This window comes from Salvelinus alpinus, chromosome 27 (assembly GCF_045679555.1).
Source record: "Salvelinus alpinus chromosome 27, SLU_Salpinus.1, whole genome shotgun sequence".
Classification (NCBI taxonomy): Eukaryota; Metazoa; Chordata; class Actinopteri; order Salmoniformes; family Salmonidae; genus Salvelinus; species Salvelinus alpinus.
In genome coordinates this window covers 17,721,296-17,746,391 of record NC_092112.1, presented here as the reverse complement: position 1 = coordinate 17,746,391, position 25,096 = coordinate 17,721,296, and the positions used below count along the sequence as shown (strand labels likewise).

General features: G+C 43.3%; 1 protein-coding gene across 1 annotated transcript; it reads right to left on the bottom strand.

Annotated features, from left to right (window-relative positions):
• Positions 1–5,645: 5,645 nt before the first annotated feature.
• LOC139556052 (apolipoprotein B-100-like) lies at positions 5,646–23,827 on the bottom strand. Its single transcript, XM_071369541.1, has 29 exons — positions 23,728–23,827; positions 22,608–22,649; positions 22,376–22,488; positions 22,122–22,267; positions 21,826–21,973; positions 21,250–21,402; positions 20,905–21,029; positions 20,721–20,806; positions 20,162–20,603; positions 19,948–20,062; positions 19,700–19,846; positions 19,389–19,600; positions 19,078–19,273; positions 18,780–18,959; positions 18,449–18,652; positions 18,138–18,305; positions 17,810–18,015; positions 17,540–17,722; positions 17,298–17,428; positions 16,963–17,173; positions 16,691–16,863; positions 16,339–16,502; positions 14,628–14,737; positions 14,138–14,511; positions 7,989–14,021; positions 7,794–7,905; positions 7,604–7,627; positions 7,052–7,238; positions 5,646–6,924 (listed from the first exon to the last, which is right to left on the bottom strand). The coding sequence occupies exons 1-29, from the start codon at positions 23,780–23,782 to the stop codon at positions 5,926–5,928; spliced, it is 11,439 nt and encodes a 3,812-aa protein (XP_071225642.1). The 5' UTR covers positions 23,783–23,827; the 3' UTR covers positions 5,646–5,925.
• Positions 23,828–25,096: the final 1,269 nt, after the last annotated feature.

The window sequence follows — 25,096 nt, the reverse complement described above, 5'->3', positions numbered from 1 at the left end:
TCTGATTGAGAACCATATTAGGTTGAACACAGAAACAGACAAACTAGACACACAACATAGAATGCCCACCCAGCTCACGTCCTGACCAACACTAAAACAAGCAAAACACATAAGCACTATGGTCAGCACGTGACAATCGCCGCTTTATCCGGGGTTACAGCACCCTGGCTTCCCCCCTGTCAGCACCTACTTCTCCCAAGGTTCTGTTCACGTGGTCCCCTGCTGCTGACCGGGCGTTACGGGACCTCAAACACCATCCTGGTTCATCCATATGATGAAAATTATGAAAGACAAGCATTGTAATTTGGATTTCTGAAAAGTGAGTGTGGAAGAGGTGAAAAACTGATTGTTGTCTATTCAGGGCCCCACTTGTTTAGCTTTGCCTGTTTTGCATGTTATATTGGCATTAATATGTGCCAAATATCAGTTTGCAAGCAATGTAAAAAAATAAAAATAATAATCATTGAGTTAATAAAGCCGCATACAAACATGGTCTCTTTTTTTCTTTATTGAGTAAGGCAGCTCCAAAATGTGTGTGTTTCAGCTTAGCTCAGTGCTTTCTGTGGTGGTGGGGCAGCCAGCGGAAAATACTAAGCGTAGGGGTTGGTAATGTTCTCTAGTTGTACCGTGATTGGCTCAGTGTTCTGTCACTCATGGGGACACTTAGCTAGCTAGCAGTCATCATGATGAATAAAGTCGACAATCTACTGGCAAATCCGTTTCAATCCTTGTCATATGAAGAGAAATTATGAAGAGAAATTATAGATAAAACGTATCAGTGCTCATTGGCCATTGGACATAAACATTACAAAAAACAGGTTGGATATCACAAATTCAACAACAAGTTGTTTGGAAGGAATCAGTGTCTAACTGCAAGCATAGCAAAGCAATCACTAGCCTGCTATTCAGTGGAGTGGATGTGTGGTCCAATTCTGGATTTAAGAGTCTCTTTTCCAAGCTTAAAATTAGTTTTGAAAACTACTTGAAACTCAGTGAATTCAAGACAACTGGGAATTCGGGGGAAAAAACTAGCTCCGACTGGGAAAATTGGTTGGAATTCCTCTTTCTCAACTTGGAATTCCTCTTTCTAGTGCTCCGACCTGAAGATCACTAACGTCCTGATTCGACCTTGTTTTTTTCAGAGTTCCCAGTTGTCTTGAAAGAACCATAAATCCAGGGAATGCCAGACTTTGATGCCCACGAAGGACCTCCGTGCCACCTTCCTGTTCAAGTGAGCAAAGCACAACAAGGTGAGTCCAAAAATGTATTGTATGCTGCTCATAATATTATATTTTACCTTTATTTAATTAGGCAAGTCAGTTAAGAACAAATTCTTATTTTCAATGAGGGCCTAGGAACATTGGGTTAACTGCCTTGTTCAGGGGCAGAACGACAGATTTTTTTACTTTGTCAGCTCGGGGATTTGATCTTGCAATCTTTCGGTTACTAGTCCAACGCGCTTACCAGTAGGCTACCTGCCACCCCGCTGCTACCCCACTTTCATGCATACTGTAGCCAAGAAAGTAATACTAAGTATATGTTGTGTAGTAAGCTGTTAGTAGCCCATGTGCCTCACCCTAACAATTTGGTCCCTTTTCCCATCATAATTTAGCCTACTTTTCTGACTTGGTGGTGCACATGTAGCCTATAGCCTGTTTTAGATAAATGTCATCATCGAATATTGTAAGAGCTTTCATTGTCTGCTTATATGCGCCCTTTATTTATCCTGCAGTTCTGACTTGGTGTACAGAGAGAATACTGTAAGAACGGCCCATGTTCTGAATTCTGTCGCTGTACATTTCAAAAGTGCTGAACAAATAGTTATATTGACCATGTCCGTCCTAGCTTGCTCATTGTCTTAATCGAAATTATGGATTGCCTTATATCCACTCGTCGTCCCCTTATGCCATAGTTTGTACATCTCAATTGTCAGTAGAAACCACATTTGTTAAAGCATGTCAGCCTTATCAGCCAGGTTTTTTATATGAGGCTGAATGAACTGTTTCGCTGCCAGACAAGGCTCCGCTGATAGCCAGGTGTAGCAATGGTAAAGTATTGGGACTGCTGTTGGGACTCTGCTGTTGGGACAGCTTTATGTAGGCCCTAACAGTTTGTGGGCACTGTTTTTCACCTTTATTGTCCAGTTAATGTATATCCCCCCCATTATTTGAGTTTGCCCCACCAAGATAAACATGCTAAAATCGCCACTGGTTGTCTATCAACAATGACAAGCCACCTGGGTCTGACAACATAGATGGAAAATTACTGAGGATAATAGCGGACGATATGGCAAGTAGGAGTGGCAATATCGTCCCCTATTATCCTCAGTAATTTTCCATCCAAGTTGTCAGACCCAGGTGGCTTGTCATTGTTTGTCTTCAATCTAAGCCAAGAAAGTGTCACGGCCGTCGTCTAGGTGGAAATGACCGGACCAAGGTGCAGTGTAGTCAGCGTACATTTTCTTTTATTTAGAATGTCGCCAACAAAACAAGAAACGACCGTGAAGCTTACTAGGGCTATAGTGCCACTAACAAAGTCAACTACCCACCAACACCAAAGGAAAAAAGGCTGCCTAAGTATGATTCCCAATCAGAGACAACGATAGACAGCTGTCCCTGATTGAGGACCATACCCGGCCAAAACATAGAAATACAAAACATAGAAATAAAGAAACTAGAATGCCCACTCTAGTCACAGAAAGTGTGTGCCCTCAGGCCTGCAGGGAAGCAAAAGTAATTTTTCTACTCGCTACCCCAAGAATAGTACAGCCCCCTTTACTGGCTCAAATAGCCTACCAATCAGCCTGTAACCAACCCTTAGTAAACTTTTGGAAAAAATAGTGTTTGACCAGATACATTTATTTTTTACAGTAAACAAATTGACAACAGACTTTCAGCACACTGATAGGGAAGCTCATTCAACATGCATGGCACTTACACAAATTACTGATGATCAGCTGAGAGAAATTGATAATAAAAAGATTGTAGGAGCTGTTTTGTTAGACTTCAGTACGGTTTTTGACATTATCGAGCATAGTCTGCTGCTGGAAAAATGTATGTTTTATGGCTTTACACCCCCTGCTATATTGTGGATAAAGAGTTACCTGTCTAACAGAACACAGAGGGTGTTCTTTAATGGAAGTCTCTCAAGCATAATCCAGGGCAGCTGTCTAGGCCCCTTACTTTTTTCAGTCTTTACTATTGACATGCCTCTGGCCAGTGTGTATGTATGCGGATGACTCAAGACTTTACACGTCAGCTACAACAGCGAATTAAGTTACTGCAACACTTAACAAAGAGCTGCAGTCATTTTCAGAATGGTTATCAAGAAATACAGTAAGTAAGTCCTAAATATTTCCAAAACTAAAAGCATTGTATTTAGGACAAGTCATTCACTAATCCCTAAACTTCAGGTAGATATTGTAATGAATAATGTGGAAGTTGAGGAAGTTGAGGTGACTAAACTGCTTTGAGTAACCCTGGATTGTAAACTGTAATGGTCAAAACATGTTGATGCAACGTAGCTAAGATGGGGAGAAGTTTGTCCATAATAAAGCACTGCTCTGACTTCTTAACAACACAGGCCCTAGTTTGTGTGGTCAGGTGCCACAAAGAGAGATTTAGGAAAATTCAAATTGGCTTAGAACAGGGCAGCACAGCTGGTCCTTAGATGTAAACGGAGAGCTAACATTAATAATATGCATGTCAGTCTCTCATGGCTCAAAGTAGAGGAGAGATTGACTTCATCGCTACTTGTTTTTGTAAGAATTATTGACATGCTGGTCTTATGGCTTGGGGGTAGAAGCTGTTAAGGAGCCTTTTGGACCTAGACTTGGCTCTCCGGTACCACTTGCAGTGCGGTAGCAGAGAGAACAGTCAATGACTTTGGTGACTGGAGGCTATTACCATTTTTTGGGCCTTCCTCTGACACCGCCTAGTATATAGGTCCTGGATGGCAGGAAGCTTGGCCCAAGTGATGTACTGGCCATACGCACTACCCTCTGTCGGATGCCGAGCAGTTGCCAAAGCAGGCGGTGATGTAACCGGTCAGGATGGTCTCGATGGTGCAGCTGTAGAACTTTTTGAGGATCTGGGGACCCATGCCAAATCTTTTCAGTCTCCTGTACAGTACATATTCTGCTGTTCTATCGCGCGTGATGTCAGAGGGAGAAAAACGGTGTTTGTTGTTTGCAGTAACTTCTTTGTTGTTGTAACATCACAGACAGAAGTGGTAGTTCCACTGATTAAGGATTCTAGCTTTAAAGGTAGACTCAGTGATTTAAATGTAAACAGGATAGTGGGTCAATTTCCACAACAACTAAGAGCGTTGAAGCGTGAGGCTCAACTTCTCTGCTGTTTCGATGTCGTGGATACCAATCTGTGAACAGCATGAAGCGAACCTGTGCCCATGCACAGATACTGTGTGTGACTGTGTGAGAGTGAAGTCTTGCATCTCGCTCATCTCAATATCTGCGGTGCTGCTCATGGCAACCTCATTTTGCTGAGTCTACCTTTTAATATTCATATGTATTTCATTTCTATATTGCCTTTGATAATTGTCCACCGATGACCATAATATGTTGTGAGGAGCCACTCCCTCACCAGTCATGGTTGGAATACTGTTTGTTCTGTAGTTTGTTCCCATGACAAGCCATGTTGTTTTTTCAATCATTGCATTACTCCCGGATGAAAGCTAGACATGCTGAAAAGTTGTAAATATTTTGTTCCATTGGACATTCCACCTCAATAAAAGCATTTTAATTCCAAGAAGAGTGTCTTGGTCCTCCTTGCTTTTTGATGCCCATACTAAATAATTAAAGAGGTGCTTATGAACGGAAAAGTTACACAAACTTATGAAAAATAAAGAAAGTTGCACACTATACATAGTCACACACTTTATGTCCCAGTTATTTAATTAGTGTAGAACAGCCAATATCCTCAAAATTGTTCACACTTAAACTAGCTACCTACTGACGTGATGTTACCCGCTGCTGCTCTGAAGCCTGAATACCCTAAGGGTGTTGTATAAAATGTGAAATGCATTCCGCCCCGAGTGATTCCCTAGTCACTAGTCAACCGGAGTACATTTATCTCAATGTCGTTCTACACAGGAGAGAATTGGTTCTTAACAAGACAAGACATCACAGCCACAAAACATGCTGTGTTAGGTGTACAGCAGCATACATCAGCCCTTCATTTGAGTAGTGCTATGTTACAGTAATATGTACTTTGCATCCCTTGGAGATACATAAACAGGTTAGGATTACAGTCAGATCAGAAATGAAAATTTATATTTGAAATAGGAGGGTAGTTTTGATAGCATTCCATGTACAAGTATTTGATAATGCTCAATGATGTGTTTGAGCCATAGTTTGTGTCCTGTGATTCCATAATATCGGTTGGTTTTAAAGATCAGCAAGAGACTTAATATTATTCATATAGGCTTTCCACTTTGCTCATTTTGAAAGTTATATTCGGGCTATGTCTAAAGATCTCTTAACACTGAAAGAAAGTCAGTCTTATCAATATTAATAGTGTCTATGGTTCACATCACTCATTTGCATCACTAATGGAATGCCTGTTGTTAAAATACTGAGGATCTCAAAACATACACATAGCAGGTGGAAAAATATAAATCAAACATAATGCTGTATAAATGTTATTTATTTTGTACTCTCATATTGCATATTGTATGGTACAGATAGATAGGGAAATAGGACTCAACAGTATTTCATTTTTATGTTGGTAAGTGTACCACTTGTCATTTACACAAAAATGATAAAATAATAGCTGCATGTTTACCTAAATGCTTTAAAGACGTGCTGAAATACTTGTTTGAAGTACATTCCCAGCCCTGTGCCTCTGAGTAGCATAATGTTATACAGATGGGTAGTGTTAGACTCAGGGTTCAGTCTGTGAAGGTATCTCACTGGTGGAAGGGAAAGGGAAGCTCGATCTCAAGCCTTCCACCGCTAACTTTGATGAAAGCCTGGGCCTCCTCAGAAGCCTGCTGCAGAAGACCAGTGATGGCGAGGTTGAGCTGATTAACCACAGACAGAACCATGTCAGCGACGTGTTCAATTGCTATGTTCACCTGCTCCATGTTTAACACAGTATTGACTTGGTCCAGGACGGTCTTGATCACGCCGACAAGGTTATCGTACAGAGCGTTGATGTAGATAGCGACGGCATCCAGATAGTCAGACTTCAGAGTGTCGACAAACTCCTGGGCCTTCTCAACGATGACCTTCAGGGTCTCGCCAAGCTTCTCCAGGACCATGTCAAGGCTCTCCAGATGCTTCACCAGACCAACAAGCTGGGCAAGAGCATGCTTCATGTTGGCTCTCATGTTATCTATGATCTGGCCTCCAGTCATCACATCACCAATTGGCATAGTGACCTGGATGTCGCTGATCATATCGACCAGAGCATTGAAGGAGGCCTCTGCACTGTCTATGACCACCTGGATGGCCTGCTCAACCATAGTGGCAATGCCAGTGGTCAGCTGCTTGAGGACCTTAGGCAGGGTGGTAATTTCCTCAGAGCTAGGGAGCTTGAACTCTGTCTCCCTAAGGAACTTAATGGCAGCATCCAGGAAGACCTGGATGGTTTTCTGGAACTGGAAAACAGTGTTCCTGAAGAGGATTGACAGCTGGCTCAGCTCGGCTGCGTGGCTGTTGGCAGCAGTGTAGGCTTCCTCAATGAGGTTGATGATGGAGCTTTTCAGCCCCTCCACGTGCCCGAAGATCTCATACTTGTTAGAGAAGCTGTTCAGGGTGGATGTGATGGCAGGTAGTCTCTCCTTCAGACCCAGGAGCATGTCGTGGGGGGCCTCCATGTTGTAGGCAACCTGTAGTTTTATCTTATCGGCATCCTTAGCAGTAGCTCTGATGACCAAGATGTCAACATCATCCTCAGGGGCAGACTGTTAGATATAGGAGAAACACAACACATTTCAATTGACCTGTACAATAGGGTGACATCTATTTGACTTGTGAATAGGGACACAAGTATTGAGTATTTTAAGATGAATGAAATTAAAAGAAACGCACAGCATAACGGCTGTAGAGTCTAGCGCTCAGCTGAGATGGTTTCCTGCCCTGGAGCTGAAGACCCAAGAACCCAGTGGATGGAGTAGAGATGGAAGCACTGACGCCATCTCTGCGGGCAGCGTAGCGGAAGTTCACATCAGTGAAGGTTGGGCTGGTGATGTCCACATTCAGGGTGTGGCGGGAGACACTAAGAAGTTGAAGAAAAACAGTGTGATCAGTTACTGTCTATTCAATCATAGTTTAATTAAGCAATAAGGCCCGAGGGGGGTGCGGTATATGGCCAATATATCACAAACCCCCAAGGTGCCTTATTGCTATTATAAACTGGTTACCAACGCAATTAGAGCAGTAAAAATAAATATCTTGTCATACCATGGTATACGGTCTGATATACCACAACTTTCAGCCAATCAGCATTCATGGCTCGAACCACCCAGTTTATAACTCCATGTAATACATGTGTGTAGTAGAAGGTCAAAAGATGTAGACTTTATTTGCTCATGCAATAGTCCTGGATTGAAGTGAATTGAAGGTACATTATTGAGTATTTACCTTCCCTCCTCTTGACGCTTCTTCCTGAAATGCACAAATGACAAAACAAACCATACTAATACATATTCAGGTATCTTCAAATTGCAAAATGTTTGTAAGGATTTGATTAACATTGTGCTAACAAGCCTAAATAATTTGTTTCAATATGTATTATGCATTGAAATCAGCCTGTTTAAAAGTATTACTTTACCTCATAGCCTGGGTAATCACATTCTGAATGTCCATGGTCAGGTCTGCATGGGTAAGGACAGCCTTGCCATTCACGCTCAGGGCTTCGTTCTCAAAGCTTGCAGTGAAGGAAGCTGTTGAGGCAGTTTCAATTTCCTCAAATACAATTATTTTGCATCAAATTATGATATTATAGAGGATATTTTTATAATTTTACCATCCACGTCGTAATCCAGGAAGTTGATGACAGAGGTAGCAGATGACTTCAGTTCGGCCTTGAAGACAGGGGCATCACCCTTCAACTCAGCTGCCAGATTTGTGGTGTACACAGGGGTGGCAATCTTGGCGGTGGTAGAGATCTTCTGCTTGGTACCTGTCAGCTCGACAGCAGTCTTCTCAAAGAGGGAAATGTCACCCATGTTGCTTGGCTGAGACATGTCAATCTCAACATCAGCAGTCAGTGATGTCAATGGTGCAAAGTCAATGGTAGCCTGGGCTACATGCTTTCCCTTGGTGTTGAAGGTAATCACATTGGCTTCGTTGTTGCTGGCGAATTTCAGCACTGCATACACATGGCTCACGGATGCCTCAACAGCCAGGTTCTCATCCACATCCATTTCCAGGACAGTTGTCTCACCGTTGCTGAGTTTGGCATTGGCAATGATCTTTGAGGTGGAGCGTAGGCCATCAGCATTCAGGTAGATGTTAGCTTCATTGTCCAGAGCTCCCAAAACAGCATTGTATTCCAGGATTGTGGCATCAATGTTGCCCTTGATGGATGACTCCACAGAGATGTACTCAAGGGTTCCCTCTAGCTTCAGGCTGTGGTCAGCCTCTACCTTGCCAATTGCTTTGATAAGGGGCAGGTTGAAATCACCTTTCAGCTTCAATGTAGAGGCAGCATTTGGCTTGGTCTTGGTGTCTGCAACAAATTGCTGATTGGCTTCTAGGTTGAAGATGGGCAGGGCAATCTTTGCAATGGTAGCCACAGACACTCCAGCTTCCAGGTTGTCGGTGCTTAGGCTGAAAGTGCTGTCATGGTTTCCCTCAATGTGGGCATTCTCCAAGGACAGGGATGTGGCCAGCTTAAAACCTCTTTTGGTGGTCAAACTGGTGGTGCCATCAAGCTTGGTCTTAAGAGCCTCAAAAACGGAGGCTGTGGTAGCTCCCAGGCGGAACACAAGGTCGTCCTCAGCGTAAAGTCCGGCATTGGCATTCAGATTGAAGATGGGTGACTTCAGGGAGAGTTCGGTGATCAGGTTGCCCAGAGAGTAAAACTGACTCTTCTGGTACAGGATCTTGGAATCAACATCAAGAGACTGCTCTGTGGTGGTCAAGATGTTCTTCAAGCCAGTATGCTCATACAGGTTCAGATCGCTGATGGTTGGAATGTGCATGTTAATGAAGGGCAGATCAATCTCTGGGATGCTGATGGGGTTTGTCAGGAATTCAAGATTTGCCTCACCATTCATGGTAGCAAAGATGCCAGCCTCCTTTTCGTTGTTGTCAATAGTGAAGTTGTAGGAGGATTTGTACTGGTTGAAACGGGCAAGAGCCACAGTGTTGATCTGTTGAGCTTCAGGCTTGATTGTGGCAGAGTAGTCATTCTGGAGATCAATCTTGGCCATCAGTGCCTCGTTGAAGCTGAGCTTGGTGTTTCCCTTGTTCTGGAAGTCAAAGACAACTTCAATAGGATGAATTTTAACGGTGAGTGAGTTTGACAGGATTCCACTGAGACCTCCAACAAGCTCTGTGTCATGGTTTGCCTTCAGTTCAACCTTCATATCTCCCAAATTGGCATTTCCAGATGCCACCAGAAGGCTGTTCTTGATGGCTGGACCTTCTGCCTCAGAGCGGGCCTCAAATGTGATGTGACTGAGAATGACTGCATCAGCGTTCATGGTCTGCTTCATCTTCAGAAGGGCAGTGTCGGTGTCAGCGGAGATTGTCAGCTTAGCAGTGCTGGGACTGATGGCGAAGTGAAGGTCACACTTGTGTGTGCCCTCGTGAAAGTTGAACTTCATAGCACCATCATTTCCAACGGTCAGAGTGATTGTTGTGTCCTCCAGGCGGGCAACAGCCTTTTGGGTCACAGAGGCACCATTGGTGAAGCCAAGGATTGGGATATGTATCTGGTGGTTGTAGGTAGTGTCCACAGATGCAGACATACCACCCAATGTGGCAAAGAATGCATTATTGACAATGTCAGCCGTGTAGTGTGCAGTGGTTGCCTTGACTGTGGTCTTAGCTGAGGCCTGGGCTGCAAGGCGGTAGAGGGTCACTGATGCCTGGTGTTCGACTGCAAGTGCAGTGTGGGTAAACTTAAGGTTCTCTGCAACTATCACACGGTTCAACTTGGGGATGGCAACGCGAGCAGTGGAGTCCAGGTTGTAGCTGAATATCTCAAAAATGGGAGATATGGCCTGGGAGGTTAGGAAAGCAGTGAACTGAGGAGTCTCCTCACTGTCAGTAGAGTTCTGGAGCTCAGCAGAGGTCCTAATGCTGTAGATGGGGGTGCTGACTTTGATCTCACCATAGAGCTTGCCAAAGCAAGGGAGACTGATCTCACTGGGAATGGCAGGGAGCTTGATCTCAGGGATCTGGAGAGTTGGAATCTCTAGGAGCTTCTCCGTGGCCATCTTAGGGAGGGCAGGGAAGGAGAACTCTGGGAATGTGATCTCTGGGAGAGTAATGTCAGGTAGGGTTGGCAGGTAGCTCATGGTCAGGTCTCCAAAGAAAACATCCAAATTAAGATTCTGGATCTCAAAGTTGACAATAAAATCTATGAGCTCTGTGACCTTCTGCTTGATATCGTCAAAGGAAACGGTGGTGGCTGGCACTGTGTGGAAACCCAGGATAGTGAACTCAGGGATATCCAGCTGTGTTGGAATTTCAATCTCCTGAAGCTTCTCCAGGCTGACCTTCATGGAGGGCATGACCAGGTCAGTGAGAGGGATGGTGAATGAAGGAAAGTCCAGCTCAGCTGTCTTCAGTCCAGTAACAACCCCCTCAATTATCTGCTTGACCTCGCTGACAATTTGTTGTTCACCAGCAAACTTCTGGATCACCTCAATCACATTGCCAAACACCTCATTTATGACAGTGATGACCTTGGTGTAGTGTTCGCTCACCTGCTGCAGGTATGAGATGATATAATTTCTAAGGTCCATATCGGTGATTCTCTGCTTTAGCCTCTCAGAAATTGCCTTAAGGTCATTAAGGATGGCATGGTCGACCATGTCCTTCACTGTTTTGATCATGTCTGCAACCTTGATTTCCCTCAGATGTTCAATGTAGTTAAGTGCAGATGACACAACAAAGTTGACAAACTCTCTTGAAGCCTGAAGTTTCTGTGGGATCTCAAGTGCCTTGATCAGCTCGTTTACATGAGCGGTGTATTCAGCAATCATCTGGTTGACTTCATCCACATAGGCATTGTAATCAAATGACTTCAGCTTCTGGATAACAGAGTCAAGATATTCATTCACCTGTTCAATTACCTGTTTGATCTCAGTAGCTTTTAAGGAGTTGATGGCTTCTTCCAGCATCTGCATTACCTTCGCTGGGATATCGATGGCCTTCAGCTTATTAACAAGGACCTGAATTGTTTCATCGATTTTGAACTGCTTAATTAGACCCACAACCTTCTCCAGGACTGCTTCAACCTTCTTGTCAACCTCATACTTGACAATCAGTTCTGTCAACTTGGCGTGGAAAACATTACATTTGCCAATGATGTCCAATTCCTGGATCACTGCCTTGACAGACTCAATCATCTTGCTGATCACTTCAGTGGGAAGGTGTTCCATCAGCTGCTCAACATGAGCTTCCAAGTTGATGGAGGAAATGTAGTTTCTCAGATCCTCAACAGTTTTGGTTCTGTCAAAGTTCTCAATGAACTGCTTTAATTCACTCACTGCGTTTTCAATTTTAGCCTTGATTTCAAACTGGGCATCAATGTCGTGCAGGAGTGAAATGCTGCTGTCCTTCAGTTTCTGCATGTCAATCTGCTTGATCAGCTCTTCAATGGCATCAATGACAACTACGATCATAGTAGTGATTTTATACTCCTCGTTGATGGCATTCAGCTCCTGGCTGAGCCTCTCAATTACAGTTTCAGACAGGGTGCCACTCGCAATCATCTCCTTGGTAGCAGCAACAATGCCCTGGATACTGGATGCCAGGCCCATCAGCAGTTTTTCAACAGCAATCTTGAGGTTCACATGGGAGGCCTCTAGGTATTCCAGAGTGATGGCGTACTCCTCGGTGAGGGCAATCAGGTTCTGTTTGAGCTGGACAGACTTGCCTTCCAGATTCAGTTTGGCAACAAAGTCACTGACTTGATGGGGCAGAGCCTCAATCTTAGCCTTGACCTCATCACTATTGATGTAATTCTGAATAGACTCTGCCATGTTAACAATAGTGATCTTGATGTTTTCCAGGATTGCAGGCAAACTTTTGAGGAAGGGCAGGTTAATCATGTGACTGTCAGTGTTCTTATCATACTTCAGGAAACCAGAGATTGTGAATTCCTGGTCTTCACTGGCAGCTGTGTTCAGGAGGCCGGTGAGGAGGGTTGCAGACAGCTCAAGTCCAAGCCTTTCAGCATTGTTGTAGGCACTCACTTCCTGATTGAGGGCATGGTTGTTCAACTTTGACTTCATCCTAAGTATGGCCCTCTGCTCCTGGGGAGTCAGAAGTGTGTCTATCTTGTTGTCAATTGTGGTTTCCAGGGGGAAGCCATTGTCCAGCTGCTGGGTGACAGAAGCTCTGCATTCATGAGAGCTGGCAAAAGCTAGGGGCTGTGCTTTAAGGAGGAACTTTCCATAGAGCTGAGCGCTCTGCTTGCCATACAGAGTCAGGTCACCATCAGCATTGAAGATGGCATCAAGATTGAAGTTGAAGGGAATAATGCTGGCACGGATGGTGTTGTCGAAGCGGAAAGGCTGGGAGTTGAAGCGGGCATCATTGTGGATCTTTGCAGCAAGGCCAATAATTTCAAGCTCAATGTTGTGGCTCATGTGAGCACCAAGGAGCTTTCCAGTAGTGCTGCACTTAGCATTAGCGGTCAAGTCTGCATAGTTGATCTCATAGGTGTGTTTGAGCTCTTCCTCACCATAGGCCGCCTTCAGGCTTCCAGTAAAGTCAATTTTGTAGATCACTGCCTTCAGCTGAGCCTCGTTGACTAGGTTGGCTCCCAGCAGTTTCAGGTCATTGTTCACATTTACAGAGGCAGTGTAGTCCTGTAAGTCAATGGTGATGTCATGTGTATAGGAAGTGCTCTCGCTGACAATGGCCTCAGCCTTTGAGTTGAAGGCAAGGCTGGAGAGAGTGATGGTCAGTGAGTTGGCATTCTCAACCTTCATGTCATTCAATGCACTCTTGGTCTCAATGGACAGAGTAGCCTTGGAGGCATCAATTCCACCGTTGAAGGTGTTCTCCATGGTGAACGGGCCCTGCAGGGTGGTTGTTCCGCTTGTGGCCAGGCCATCCTTGTTCATTGTCAGGGTAGCTTTGTGTGCAGCTTTGTTCTCAAGCAGCTTTACAGTGGCATCACTGTTCACAGCCAGGCCATTGACATCCAGGGAGGCAGTGACAAGAGAGTATATGCGATTCTCAGAGTGGTCAGCGTTGGTCTCCATCTTGATTGTGACTGCTCCAGAGCCAACAGAAGCCTCAGCCTGGTTGTGGATCTTCATGCCAAGGGCAAGGGCATTGGTGTCACATTTCAGAGACAGCTGGTTATCCTTGAAGGCAAGTTCAGCAGCATGGGTCAGGATGTCTTCGAATGCATTCGTGTTAGACACAACAGACAGCTCGCCATTGGCAAAGGATGCAGCAATGGTGTTCTGGGCCTTAAGAATGGTTGAATTAATTTTCAGGGAAGAATCAATCTTTGCTTCTGGTCTGAATGGGAAGATGGTAAAAGACTGGGTGGTGATTGTGGTGCCATAGACATGTCCTGCTTTGACTGTTCCCTCCAAGTTGCTATCACCAGAGATCTTCAGTGTTGGAGCCAGTATTGGCGCTTCAGAATTGAAGCAAACTTGGCCGGTGTGCTCTAGATTTACACTCAGACCCATGGGGCTTGTTGCTTCGATTTTGCTGCTGGATTTCACATTGATCTTGTTGTCTGTAACAGTGCCAACTTCCCTTATGCTAATGCTGGCATCAATGAGCTTGTGGCTCACGGAGGTCTTCACATGGGCCTTGATGGAATCAGCAGGAGTGGTGGCAAGCAATCCAGATCCTATTTACAACACAGAAGGAACAATTATTGATTATTGCACAACTAAACATGTTCCAGATGGTGTAATCTCTATTATTTACAAAGACATTAGAAAATGTCTGGAGGTGGAGCACTACCTTCAATCTTGATGCACAGGAGTTCCATTGAGCAGCTGCCTGTCACATCAAACTTGGCAGAATAGCTTGGTGTCTCAACGGCATCTTTGCCAGCAGACACTGAGCCCTCCAAGTTGTAGAAGTTGCTCTTCACTTTTGTGGACAGCTGAGCTTTTCCGAAGAGGGGCACAAACACATCAAGGGTCTCTGGGATGAAAAGCTCAGGGATCGGGATCTCCATGGATGCAATGTCCAAGCCAAGCAGGGGCAGAACCAGGTGTGGTGTGGTCAGTGCAGCTGGGAAGTTCAGCTCCTCAGATGATTTTCCACCAAGAGGCAGGGGAATGGCGATGAAGATACGCTCATTGTTGAAGTGGTAAGCAGCTGTGGCCTCACTGTTTAAGAAAATTATATTTAATCTAATTAGTCATGGAACCCCCCCCCAAAAAAAAAAATCAGTTAATGTATTGATAGAAAATGATTCTTATGGTAGTTGATTGATGTAACTTACGCATTCAGGAACAGTTTCTCAGGCAGAGTCATCTCCGGCATCCCAGGGACTCTCAGGTTCTGCATGTATGGGATATCAGCAGCATATTTCTCAAGGTAGTTGTTGGTTGCCTGTAATAGAAATACAGTACCAGTCAAAAGTTTGGACACACCTACTCATTCCAGGGTCTTTCTTTATTTTTACTATTTTCTACATTGCAGAATAATAGTGAAGACATCAACACTATGAAATAACACATATGGAATCATGTAGTAACTAAAAAAGTGTAAAACATATCACAATATATTTTACTTTTGAGATTATTCAAAATAGCAACCCTTTGCCTTGATGACAGCTTGGCATTCTCTCAACCAGCTTCATGAGGTAGTCACCTGGAATGCATTTCAATTAACATATGTGCCTTGTTAAAAGTGAATTTGTGGAATTTTGTCGACCTTCTTAATAAGTTTAAGCCAATCAGTTGTGTTGTGACAAGGTAGGGGTGGTATACAGAAGATAGCCCTATTTGGTAAAAGACCAAGTCCATATTATGGCAAGAACAGTTCAAATAAGCAAAGAGAAACGACAGTCCATCATTACTTTAGAACATGAAGGTCAGTCAATCCGGAACATTTCAAGAACTTTTAAAGATTCTTCAAGAGCAGTCGCAAAAACCATCAAGCACTATGGTGAAACTGGCACTCATGAGGACCACCACAGGAAAAGAAAACCTAGAGTTACCTCTGCTGCAGATGCTAAGTTCATTAGAGTTACCAGCCTCAGAAATTGCAACCCAAATAAATGCTTCACAGAGTTCAAGTAAAAGACACATCTCAACATCTGTTCAGAGGCGACTACGTGAATCAGGCCTTCATGGTCGAATTGCTGCAAAGAAACCACCACTAAAGGACACCGATAATAAGAAGAGACTTGCTTGGGCCAAGAAACATGAGAAATGGATATTAGACCGGTGGAAATCTGTCATTTGTTCTAATGAGTCGCAGAGTATGTGAACGGATGATCTCCGCATGTGTGGTTCCCACCGGGAAGCATGGAGGAGGAGGTGTGATGGTGTGGGGGCGCTTTGCTGGTGACACTGTCGGTGATTTATTTACAACTCAAGGCACACTTAACCAGCATGGCTACCACAGCATTCTGCAGCAATACACCATCCCATCTGGTTTGAGCTTAGTGGGACTATAATTTGTTTTTCAACAGGACAATGACCCAACACACCTTCAGGCTGTGTAAGGGCTATTTGACCAAGAAGGAGAGTAATGGAGTGCTGCATCAGATGACCTGGCCTCCACAATCACAGGGCTTAAACCCAATTGAGATGGTTTGGGATGAGTTGGACCGCAGAGTGAAGGAAAAGCAGCCAACAAGTGCTCAGCATTTGTGGGAACTCCTTCAAGATTGTTAGAAAAGCATTCCATGTGAAGCTGGTTGAGAAAATGCCAAGAGTGTGCAAAGCTGTCATCAAGCCGAAGGGTGGCTACTTTGAAGAATAGATTTTGATTTGTTTAACACTTTTTTGGTGTTAAACAAACTATTTCATGGTTTTGATGTCTTCACTATTATTCTACAATGTAGAACATTTTTAAAATATAGAAAAACCCTTAAATGAGTAGGTGTGTCAACTTTTGACTGGTACTGTACATATTGTAATATATTAAGTTCAGTGAGGACAAAATAGTGATCATAAGATTAAAGTGTTTTTTTGTTGTTTTACCTCTGCAGACTTGGTGAGGATGTGACGGACCTTCATGTCGGTCTGGCCCACCTGCTGATCAAGAACATCACTGACCATCTTCTGGATTGCCTCGGCATGAGGGAGGATGTTCTGGATCTCAGAGTTCATGTCAGACTTGACCTCAGCCACAATCTTCTCGTCATCTACAAAGTAAGATTCATTAAAGTAATAAAGTAATTAAAGTAAATTAAATTGAATGTTAATGACTTTCCCATGGATACTTGACATTTAAAGCCTGGCAAAGCTCTCAGAAACATACAGTTAAAATTGATAATGAAGCAAAACAATTTATCATTGTACAAAATCTGGTCGTTATTGAAAGCCTGCATACCATATTTTAGGGTGATCTTTTGCACTGAGGTGGTCTCTGGGAGCTTGATGTCACTCTCAAGCTCAAGTTCCAGTTCCTCACCACGCTTCACGTTGACTGTAACTGTGGCGTCAGCCTTGATTGAAGGGACAAGCAGCTGCACCTGCAGCATAGCATCCTTCATGGCCTCAATTCTGCATAGAAAACCATGAGTCAGTTGGAATTTGGAAGAAAGGGAAAACAGAAGAAACCAAAACAGGGAAGTACTTTGTGGGGCAGCATTGTCAGCTTACTTAGCGCGGCCAACCAGGGACAGCTGAGGGATGTTCTTGTTGATGAGGTCAATGGAGATGGAGTGTATTCCTTTGCCCTTGGTGTTGCCATCCACAACGCCCAGTCTGATTCCGGCCTCCAAGTCAAAGTCAGGGATCTGGATGTCGGTGGTGAGGACATTCTTCTTCCTGTTGTACTTCACAGTGGCTGTGGCCTCAGTGGGGTCAGCACCTGTGTCCAGGATAAACTGAATTAGTTAGTCACCAAGGAAAAGGTTGTACGGTAGAAATGGAAGGACTGTGTTACTCTAAAAGAGGGCTTTTGTAACTTAGAGCTTTTGCCTTCAGGACCATACCTTCTGCCTTCAGGACCATCTTTACAGTGTCAACTTTCTGACGACCTTCTTCTCCCTCCCTGAGGAGTTCGTAGCCGATGGTGGCCGTGTATTCAGTGACCTCACCAGTGGGGCGGAGCTCCACAGCAAGCCTAAATAAATGTTTCATTTCCAAAAGTTATGTCTAAGATCAATTTCTACCTGAATATAGGAAAACATAAATGAAGCATGTTAAAATGTATTTGCATAGAACTAGTACTTACTTGCTATCTCCGGTAAAGGGGAAGTAGGGTGCAGTGTCATGGGAGCTAGCATCAGAGTACTGAAGGGTGGTGCAGTACTTCATACCAGCTAAGAATGGAGTGCACTCAGACACATCAATTCTGTCCTCTACCAGAGACGGGATGGGTTTCACTCCAGCAGAGGTCACTTCGAACAGCTTGTTGCTATAATAGGGGTCGCGGAAAGGAAATGTTTAGGCTCTGATAAATATTGGTCATCAAGTGTTATCTGAATGATACTCTGACACTTACGTGATGCTGATGAGCTTGGCAGGACCCTGAGGAGCAGGGATGGTCAGCTTGACCTGGTTGTCGGCCATCACGATCTTAGCGCTGAGCCCACTCTCATGGTATAGGCTGGTGTGCATCTCCAAGCCAGAGAGAAGGTACTCAGGAATGTGGGAACCAACCCGGGCCACAAACTCAATTCCAGCGGAGGGCATGAAGGAGACCTCGCTCTGTGGGAAAGGGATCAGTCCAAGTATATTATATAGATATGCAAAAAGACTGACGGACTTCACATGTATTAGGGTTACTACAAATAGAAAACAGATCAGTGAAAATAAATATAAAAGTTTACCATGTCGGGTGTAATGTGCAGTCCTCCCTTGATGCCAGGGGTGAAGGTACCAGACAGGGCAATCTTCAGTGGTACACCAGTGGCAGTTGGCAGGAAGAATTCGTTATCCATGAAGATGTAATGGGCGAAGACTTCATTGTCAGCGTTGGTCATCAGTCCCTTCATCAGCTGTGGAACATGTAGATTTCAGATTTTGGATAGTAAATTGAGTTTACATTTTTTATCATTGATATGTCATTCTTGCCAGATGAGTTAACATTAATGTATATCTGAAGTGATAGTGTTGCTTTTTTCCATATCTTTGTACATACATCAGCGGGGAACATCTTGAGTACGTTGTCAATCATCAGACCAGCAGAGTAGGCCATCTTCTCCATCTCATTGGTCTTCAGGTATCCAAGTTCATTTCCCAGCAGTCTCAGGTAAACCATAGCCTCAGGGGACTCCTGAGCCTTCAGATTCTTGACCAGTTTGTTGAGGTTGCGGCCAATTTCTCTCACAATGTTCTGGGAAGCCTACAGAATATTTTTTTCAAGGAAAGAGACAGTTAGCTCATGCTACAATTAAATAACTAGGATTACAATCACACAAATTAAAATGTTTGGTAAGGAAAGAGGAAGAACATAGTATGGTTTTGAATACCTGTCTCTTCATTCTGTCTTTCTTCAGAGCGGGCATCATTCTCTTCATGACCTCACTAACCTGCAGAGGCATCTTGTCAGAAACGAAGTAGACGGTCTTTAGAACTGTGTCAGGGAAGAATCCGTTCTCTCCGAACAAAGCCTCAACAGTTGGCTCAAGTCCTTTGCCTTCCATGCCAACCTTACAAGTGAAGAGAATGTTTACCATGAGACTGATAGAAAAATAAGTGTATATTCTGCAAAAAAAACATCATCCCTATAATAGTTTTTAGGGAAACAACTCAAATAGTATTTTTTACCTCCACCATGTCAACATTGTAGCCGAAGGCCTTCAGGGTCATCTCCAGCATGACTTCCTTGGGCAGATAGCTGGTGCCCTCGAAGAGCATATTTCCTTGCACAGATCCGATCTTGTAGTTGCGGGAAAACTTGGTGGGATCCATGACAGTTCCAACCTCATTGCCCTGCAGGGCATCAAGAATTTTCTGTCTCAGCCTGTAATGGATGGAATAATTTATTATATGGTCAAACCTATGATGAGGAGGGGAGAATCGAACAGAATATTTCTGTTAGCTGAGGCAGTAAATACTGCAGATGATATCTCTCGTACTCCTGTGTCTCGGCTGCTGTGGATTCCAGTATGTTAGTCAGGTGGGAGATGACAAAGCTCTTGGCCTGCTGGTCTTCTTCGATGGGCAGAGCGGCGGCCAGCTGAGCCAGTTCAGCAGGCTGGGGGTCCTTCATCAGCACCAGGTAGGCAGCAACACGCTTCTGCAGGGGGCTAGCACCACTCAAAAGAACCTGCATGAGCACCTCTCTGCCCTGTAAACAGGAGAATGTGTATAACAGTTCTGCAGTGAACAAAGAGTTGACGGTTTCCATATATATTTTTTTAAAGCTAATAGGATAAGAGTGAGTTACCTCCTCAGGGACAGGGGTCTGTCTGAATGCCTGAATGGCAGCCTGTTGGACTTCCAGGGAAGCGGCGGGCTCGTTTACACACTGGATCACAGCAGACTTCAGGGCAGGACTGGCGGCTCCCATGGCTGCCGCCATGTTACCAATAACCTGGGGAGCAGAAGGAAGCAAACATGAATTATTCTGATTCAAATTGTTGCTTGCTGTGTGAGTAAATCTGAAAAAGCTAAGGAGAGCGATGGAACATTCACCCTCAGGGCCAGGAAATTCTGCTCCTTGTCGCCGGTGCAGTCACCCAGCTGGGCAACAGCAAACTCAGCCACAGCCTCGATCTCAGGGGTCACTTTGCCCTCGGCCTTGTAGAACCTGATGAGGAACACAATGTGAAAATCAACATAAGAATTTCATTGTCTGCATCTGCTCAGTTCCATTTAGAAAATATGTTGCTTTAAAATGTCTGTTTACCTCTTGACAACATTGCTCAGGGCATACAGGATAGGCTTGCTCTGCTTGTACCGTGCCATAGCCAGCATGTCGCTGACCAGGAGGGCAGAGGGGTTGGGGACCAGTCCCATAGCGAACACGACGGCATCAACCTCAAAGGCAGAGTTGTCAAAGGTCCTGAGGATCTGCATGATGGCACTGCTGCACTCTGGGGTACCGCACTGGGCCAGAACCTGGTAGGTCAGGGATCTGGACAATTTCAGGGCCTCGGGGATAGCAGGGCTCAGGGTTTCAGCCTTCATTCCACGGACCATGCTCACAAGCTGCTGGAAGAGGTGGGCTCTCCTCTCACCGTTGGACAGAGTGGCCAGTTCCCTCAAGACGGCCAGAGCAGCATCCTTGTCCTGAACAACACTCTTGTCCTCAGCAGCTTCCATTGGCAGACCCTTGAGGTTGGCCACATCTGCAGGAAGATAAAGTCAGTTTTGACACTGAGCGGGTGAAATGAATTATCTCAATTATGTCTGACTGTCTACAATAATCATCTTCATAATTAGAATGCAATGTAAGTGATACTTACTGTGGTCAAAAACTCTCTCATTGTATGTGGAAACCTCCAGCAGAGTCAGGAACTGCTTGCCAACGTTGGTAACTCCATACTCTCCCCTGTGGAAAGCCAAAGAGATGATAAAGACGTATGCAACATCTCTTAACATTGCAGGTACGTATTTCATAAAACATTATAGGCATAATGTTTTACACACTTGTGAGAGAAAGGCACCAGGATGTGGTTCTCAGTGCAGGCACCAGAGATCATGTGCTTCTTGTCATTGTCAAACTTGTAGTTGCAGGTCTGGGAGCTTCTGATCAGCTGAGCAAGAGGATAGTGCTGTAGGAGGAGAAATTATTATTGTTTCGTTTTTTTGTTGTAAAGGAGTTAAAAAGTGAATAAGGAGTAATATTAGTTGTCATTTCAGCTACTGGAGCGGAGAAAGATAATTACTTTGAATGGTTTTTGGAAAGGAGTTAAAAAGTGAATTAGGATTAATAAATTATTTAGGGTGTATTTCAGAATCTAACCAGCGACTTTTACTGTTTTCCAGTCTTACCATGCCAGAGATGAGGGCCAGGGGGCTGGTGTGGTCCCTCTGGGGGATGAAGTGGTCACATTTGGACAAGTCCCTGTTGAGAGTGATGTCAGTAGCGATGTCCTCCATGGCGTTGACTATGTAGTGGGTCTTGCACATGCCGTGGATGGTGGGCTGAGGGGAAAGTCAATGACCCTTGTCATATTTGAATAAATATAAATACTGATTTATGTTTTCTGAAAAACTGAATGTGACAAATTGCTCTCTGCAGAGCCATGAACATAATTTTCTTGGCTAGTCTTGTACCTTGTAGTGCATCACGTCGGCGTGCCAACAGTACTGCATTCCCTTTAATTTATTATTGCTTTATTACACAATAATTACATTTTTGTTTCTTGGATTCACTAAAACAAGCACCAATATGTACCTTTGTTTACCAGGTAGTTTCCAATTGTATTGAATAATATGGAGTAATAAGGTACACACTATTAGTAATAAAGTACTCAATAAGAAATGACTTGCTCATATCACTGAAACTACACTGTAATACAAAGTGTGTAGTTATGATTAGGGTGTTTTCTGAGAAGATCAACATACCATTTTCTTGTTGTTCTCCTCTTCCAGCAGGGGCACGGCAAGGGCAGAGACGATACCTCTCTTGATGTTCAGGATGGTCACGGACTCATCCTCCTCAGGGTACAGTTTCACATCGTACACTCCCTCAACCACAACCTTCAGAGGATGTCTGAGCAGGGACAGAGAGGTGAAAGGTTGGATACCAGTTGTTAACTCCAAATTACAATGTGCTTAATTGAAGAGAGGACAAGGAATTTTTAACAAATATTGGGGACAAGGGTTGGGTTAGGGCATGTGTGACAGCCTTGGGGTCTTACTTCTCCATTGCAGCAGTGAAGGCATCAGATCCGGGGGCAGGTCCGATCACAGGGTTGCCCTCTGAGTCCATATCGACAACCTCACTCAAGCTACAGCCTGTGGTGCGCAGGATGTAGCTGCAAGACTGAGGAACTTCAATCTCAACCTATAGGGGGAGACAAAGAGGTTAGACGGCTTCCTTACTGGAATGTTGCGTGAGGACAATATTAATGGACTGAAGTGAAGGCTTAATGCTCTGAGGTATGATGTCTACCTTGCAAGAGCACTTGGGTCCATTTATGAGATTGGAAGCTCCTTTAATGGCATTCAGGGACTGTGCTTCATACTGGTATTCATATTTGTGAAGGCTCTTGTACCTTCTTGCCACTAGGGAGAGATTAGAAATTGTATTTTGAATGTGTTTGAGTAAAGACCCGTCATGTTGCCATAACAGTGAGCAAGCTGCAGCACATTGGTAGGATAAGCAATGATTTGTTGGTACGTACGCAAGCATGTTGGATGTTCTTCGGCACCATCGTCTTGGGAGTCTGTGAGAGGATAACGCAATTTTGGTCAAAGCAGGATTATACAGAAGTTTTATAATTAATTACAACATGACTGAAATCGTTTTTAAGTGTGTAAAAAAAGCAGCTTTTCTTTCTTTGAAGTGTGTGGGTGCAGTTATGTATCTGTTCAACTGCCTGTCCCCTCTACTCACTTTACTATCAAATCATGTGGGCGTGAGGGGGAACTGCCCCCAATCGTTTAAAATAAAAACTGTGATATTGTTTACATCCCAGAAAGTGATATTTGCACGTCTGCACTGTCAGAATTCAGATATTTGTAAAATTGCTTGCACAGTATCACTTATTAAATCATACATTTTGTGAGAAAACACTGTTTTACCAGACTAAAAATAGAGGACAAAAAGCTCAAAGACAGATCTCGACTAGCTGAACAGGACTTTCATCATTTACATTTTATTTTGATGGTTCAGGTTCACCATCAGAAATAGTTTAGCTGATATACAGTCAATGTATTTGGCGGTTTTGAAGAAAGTTAACTTGTAATTTGCAACAGGGACAGTGCTTATTTTACGAGATTAACTGTGCAATGTCGAGAGGAGATGCTTCAGTTCACTCTGTAAGTGTTATTTTCAACAACAAAAAACGATTTTGCAACAAAATGACATAATAGATATTGCACATGCAAAGTAAAATGCACATAGCTAAAAACACCCACTTTTATAAACACATTCTAGTTGTTCAATTTAACAGCTACCGATAATTTGGTTTGGCATTGGAATATTTATTTATTTAAATTTAAACATTTCCGAATGGAACACTTCTAAAGAAAATACCTTAAATCTGAAAATTACAAACATGAAAACTTAAGAAACAAACTACTGCTGGGTAAAAGTTCATTTTAAATCTTTAAAAAAGTTAACAGCTACATACATGTCTCTTTGGTATTATAATATGTAAAACGAAAAATGTCCAAAATAAAAACTTTTAAAGCATATACTTAATATCTGAAAATAACCAACATGTAAACTCAAGAAACAAACTACTACCTGGTAAAAATAGATTTTTATCCACAGCAGGGACCAGCCAGAGAGGTACTTACGGGTTAAGGCAAAGGTGCTCAGAAGAAGCAAAAGAGAGAGCTTTGTGTTCCCCATGATGGGTTCGTTGAAGCTCTTTCCTTTGCGTTGGCGAGTACTCGTCGAGACTGATTTCTCCACTCCAGCACTAGTCTTTTATACCCTAGGGATTCTATAGGAAGGGGAGGTGGGAGCTACAGACAGTGCTGCCCCTACTCCAAAGTCCATCCCATACGTATGTGTGGAGGGACAAAGGCAACTAGTTTCATAAAACTGTCCATGGATATGATAACAAACTTGCAGAATCAGTCATTTTTGTGCAGTAGTAACGCGTATTTTCCAAGATTAGGAAGACCACTAAAGAAAACAGCAAAAACTAGTGATTTCTCTCAATGTAAATGAATTGCGAAGGTTTCATCTTATTTCACACATTTTATATATATTTTTTCCTGATAAAACTACAATTCACTTGTTAGAAGGGGATTGAGCCAAAAATTAGGCAATACATAATACCAACTATGATATAGTATAATTTTAACTCAATGTCATAAAAGCATGCATTCAACAACATAGCATTGACAAACTATATAAAAGCAATACATAACCTATTACTAAACGTTTTGTTGATACACATTAGAACATATTTATGTGCTTAAGATGGAGAAAATGAAGAGTAAATACTTCCACTTGTTTAGTTTGAATTGGTTAATTAAGCAGATCATGCTATGGCTATCAATTACTCCCATCTTAGGATATTCAGAGGGATATCACATTCACAAGAAACAAATAGGTCATCACTGTGTATGTATCTATGGACTTATGACTTATCTATATTGCATGGACATAGTATACTTAATGCATTAGGCAAGTGTAGCAAGGCCTGGCCACTGCCACTGATTGGAGCGAGGCGGGTCTGGGTACAGAGCTACAGGCAAGGGTGAAGTCCAAAAAAATGCTTTATTGCATCATTTTCTTGACTAACAAAAAGCTGACTTGCATATAAATTCAAAATGAGAATTCAAACATAAGCTTATAGGTCTACATGATCTATATTCAGCCTCTCTTCATTCAATATGGAGATGAGAGTTCAGAGCCACAAAGGTAATCATTTCTTAGCAATACTGATATTTCCTGTGCATTGATAACAAGTGATGGAATTGGCCATGTGTGTATCATTATCAACAAACTCTTCAAAGGAGCACTGATTTGTCAATGTCTTTGTCTTGAGCGCACGTGTGATGTGAAATCTGCTTAGCACAGGGAACATATTCTCACGTCTATAAATCTCAATGTCTGCATTGGATTAAGATAGGCAGACTGTACCTACCAAAAACCATTTTTATTTTACCTTTGTTTAACTAGGCAACTCCATTAAGAATAAATTCTTATTTT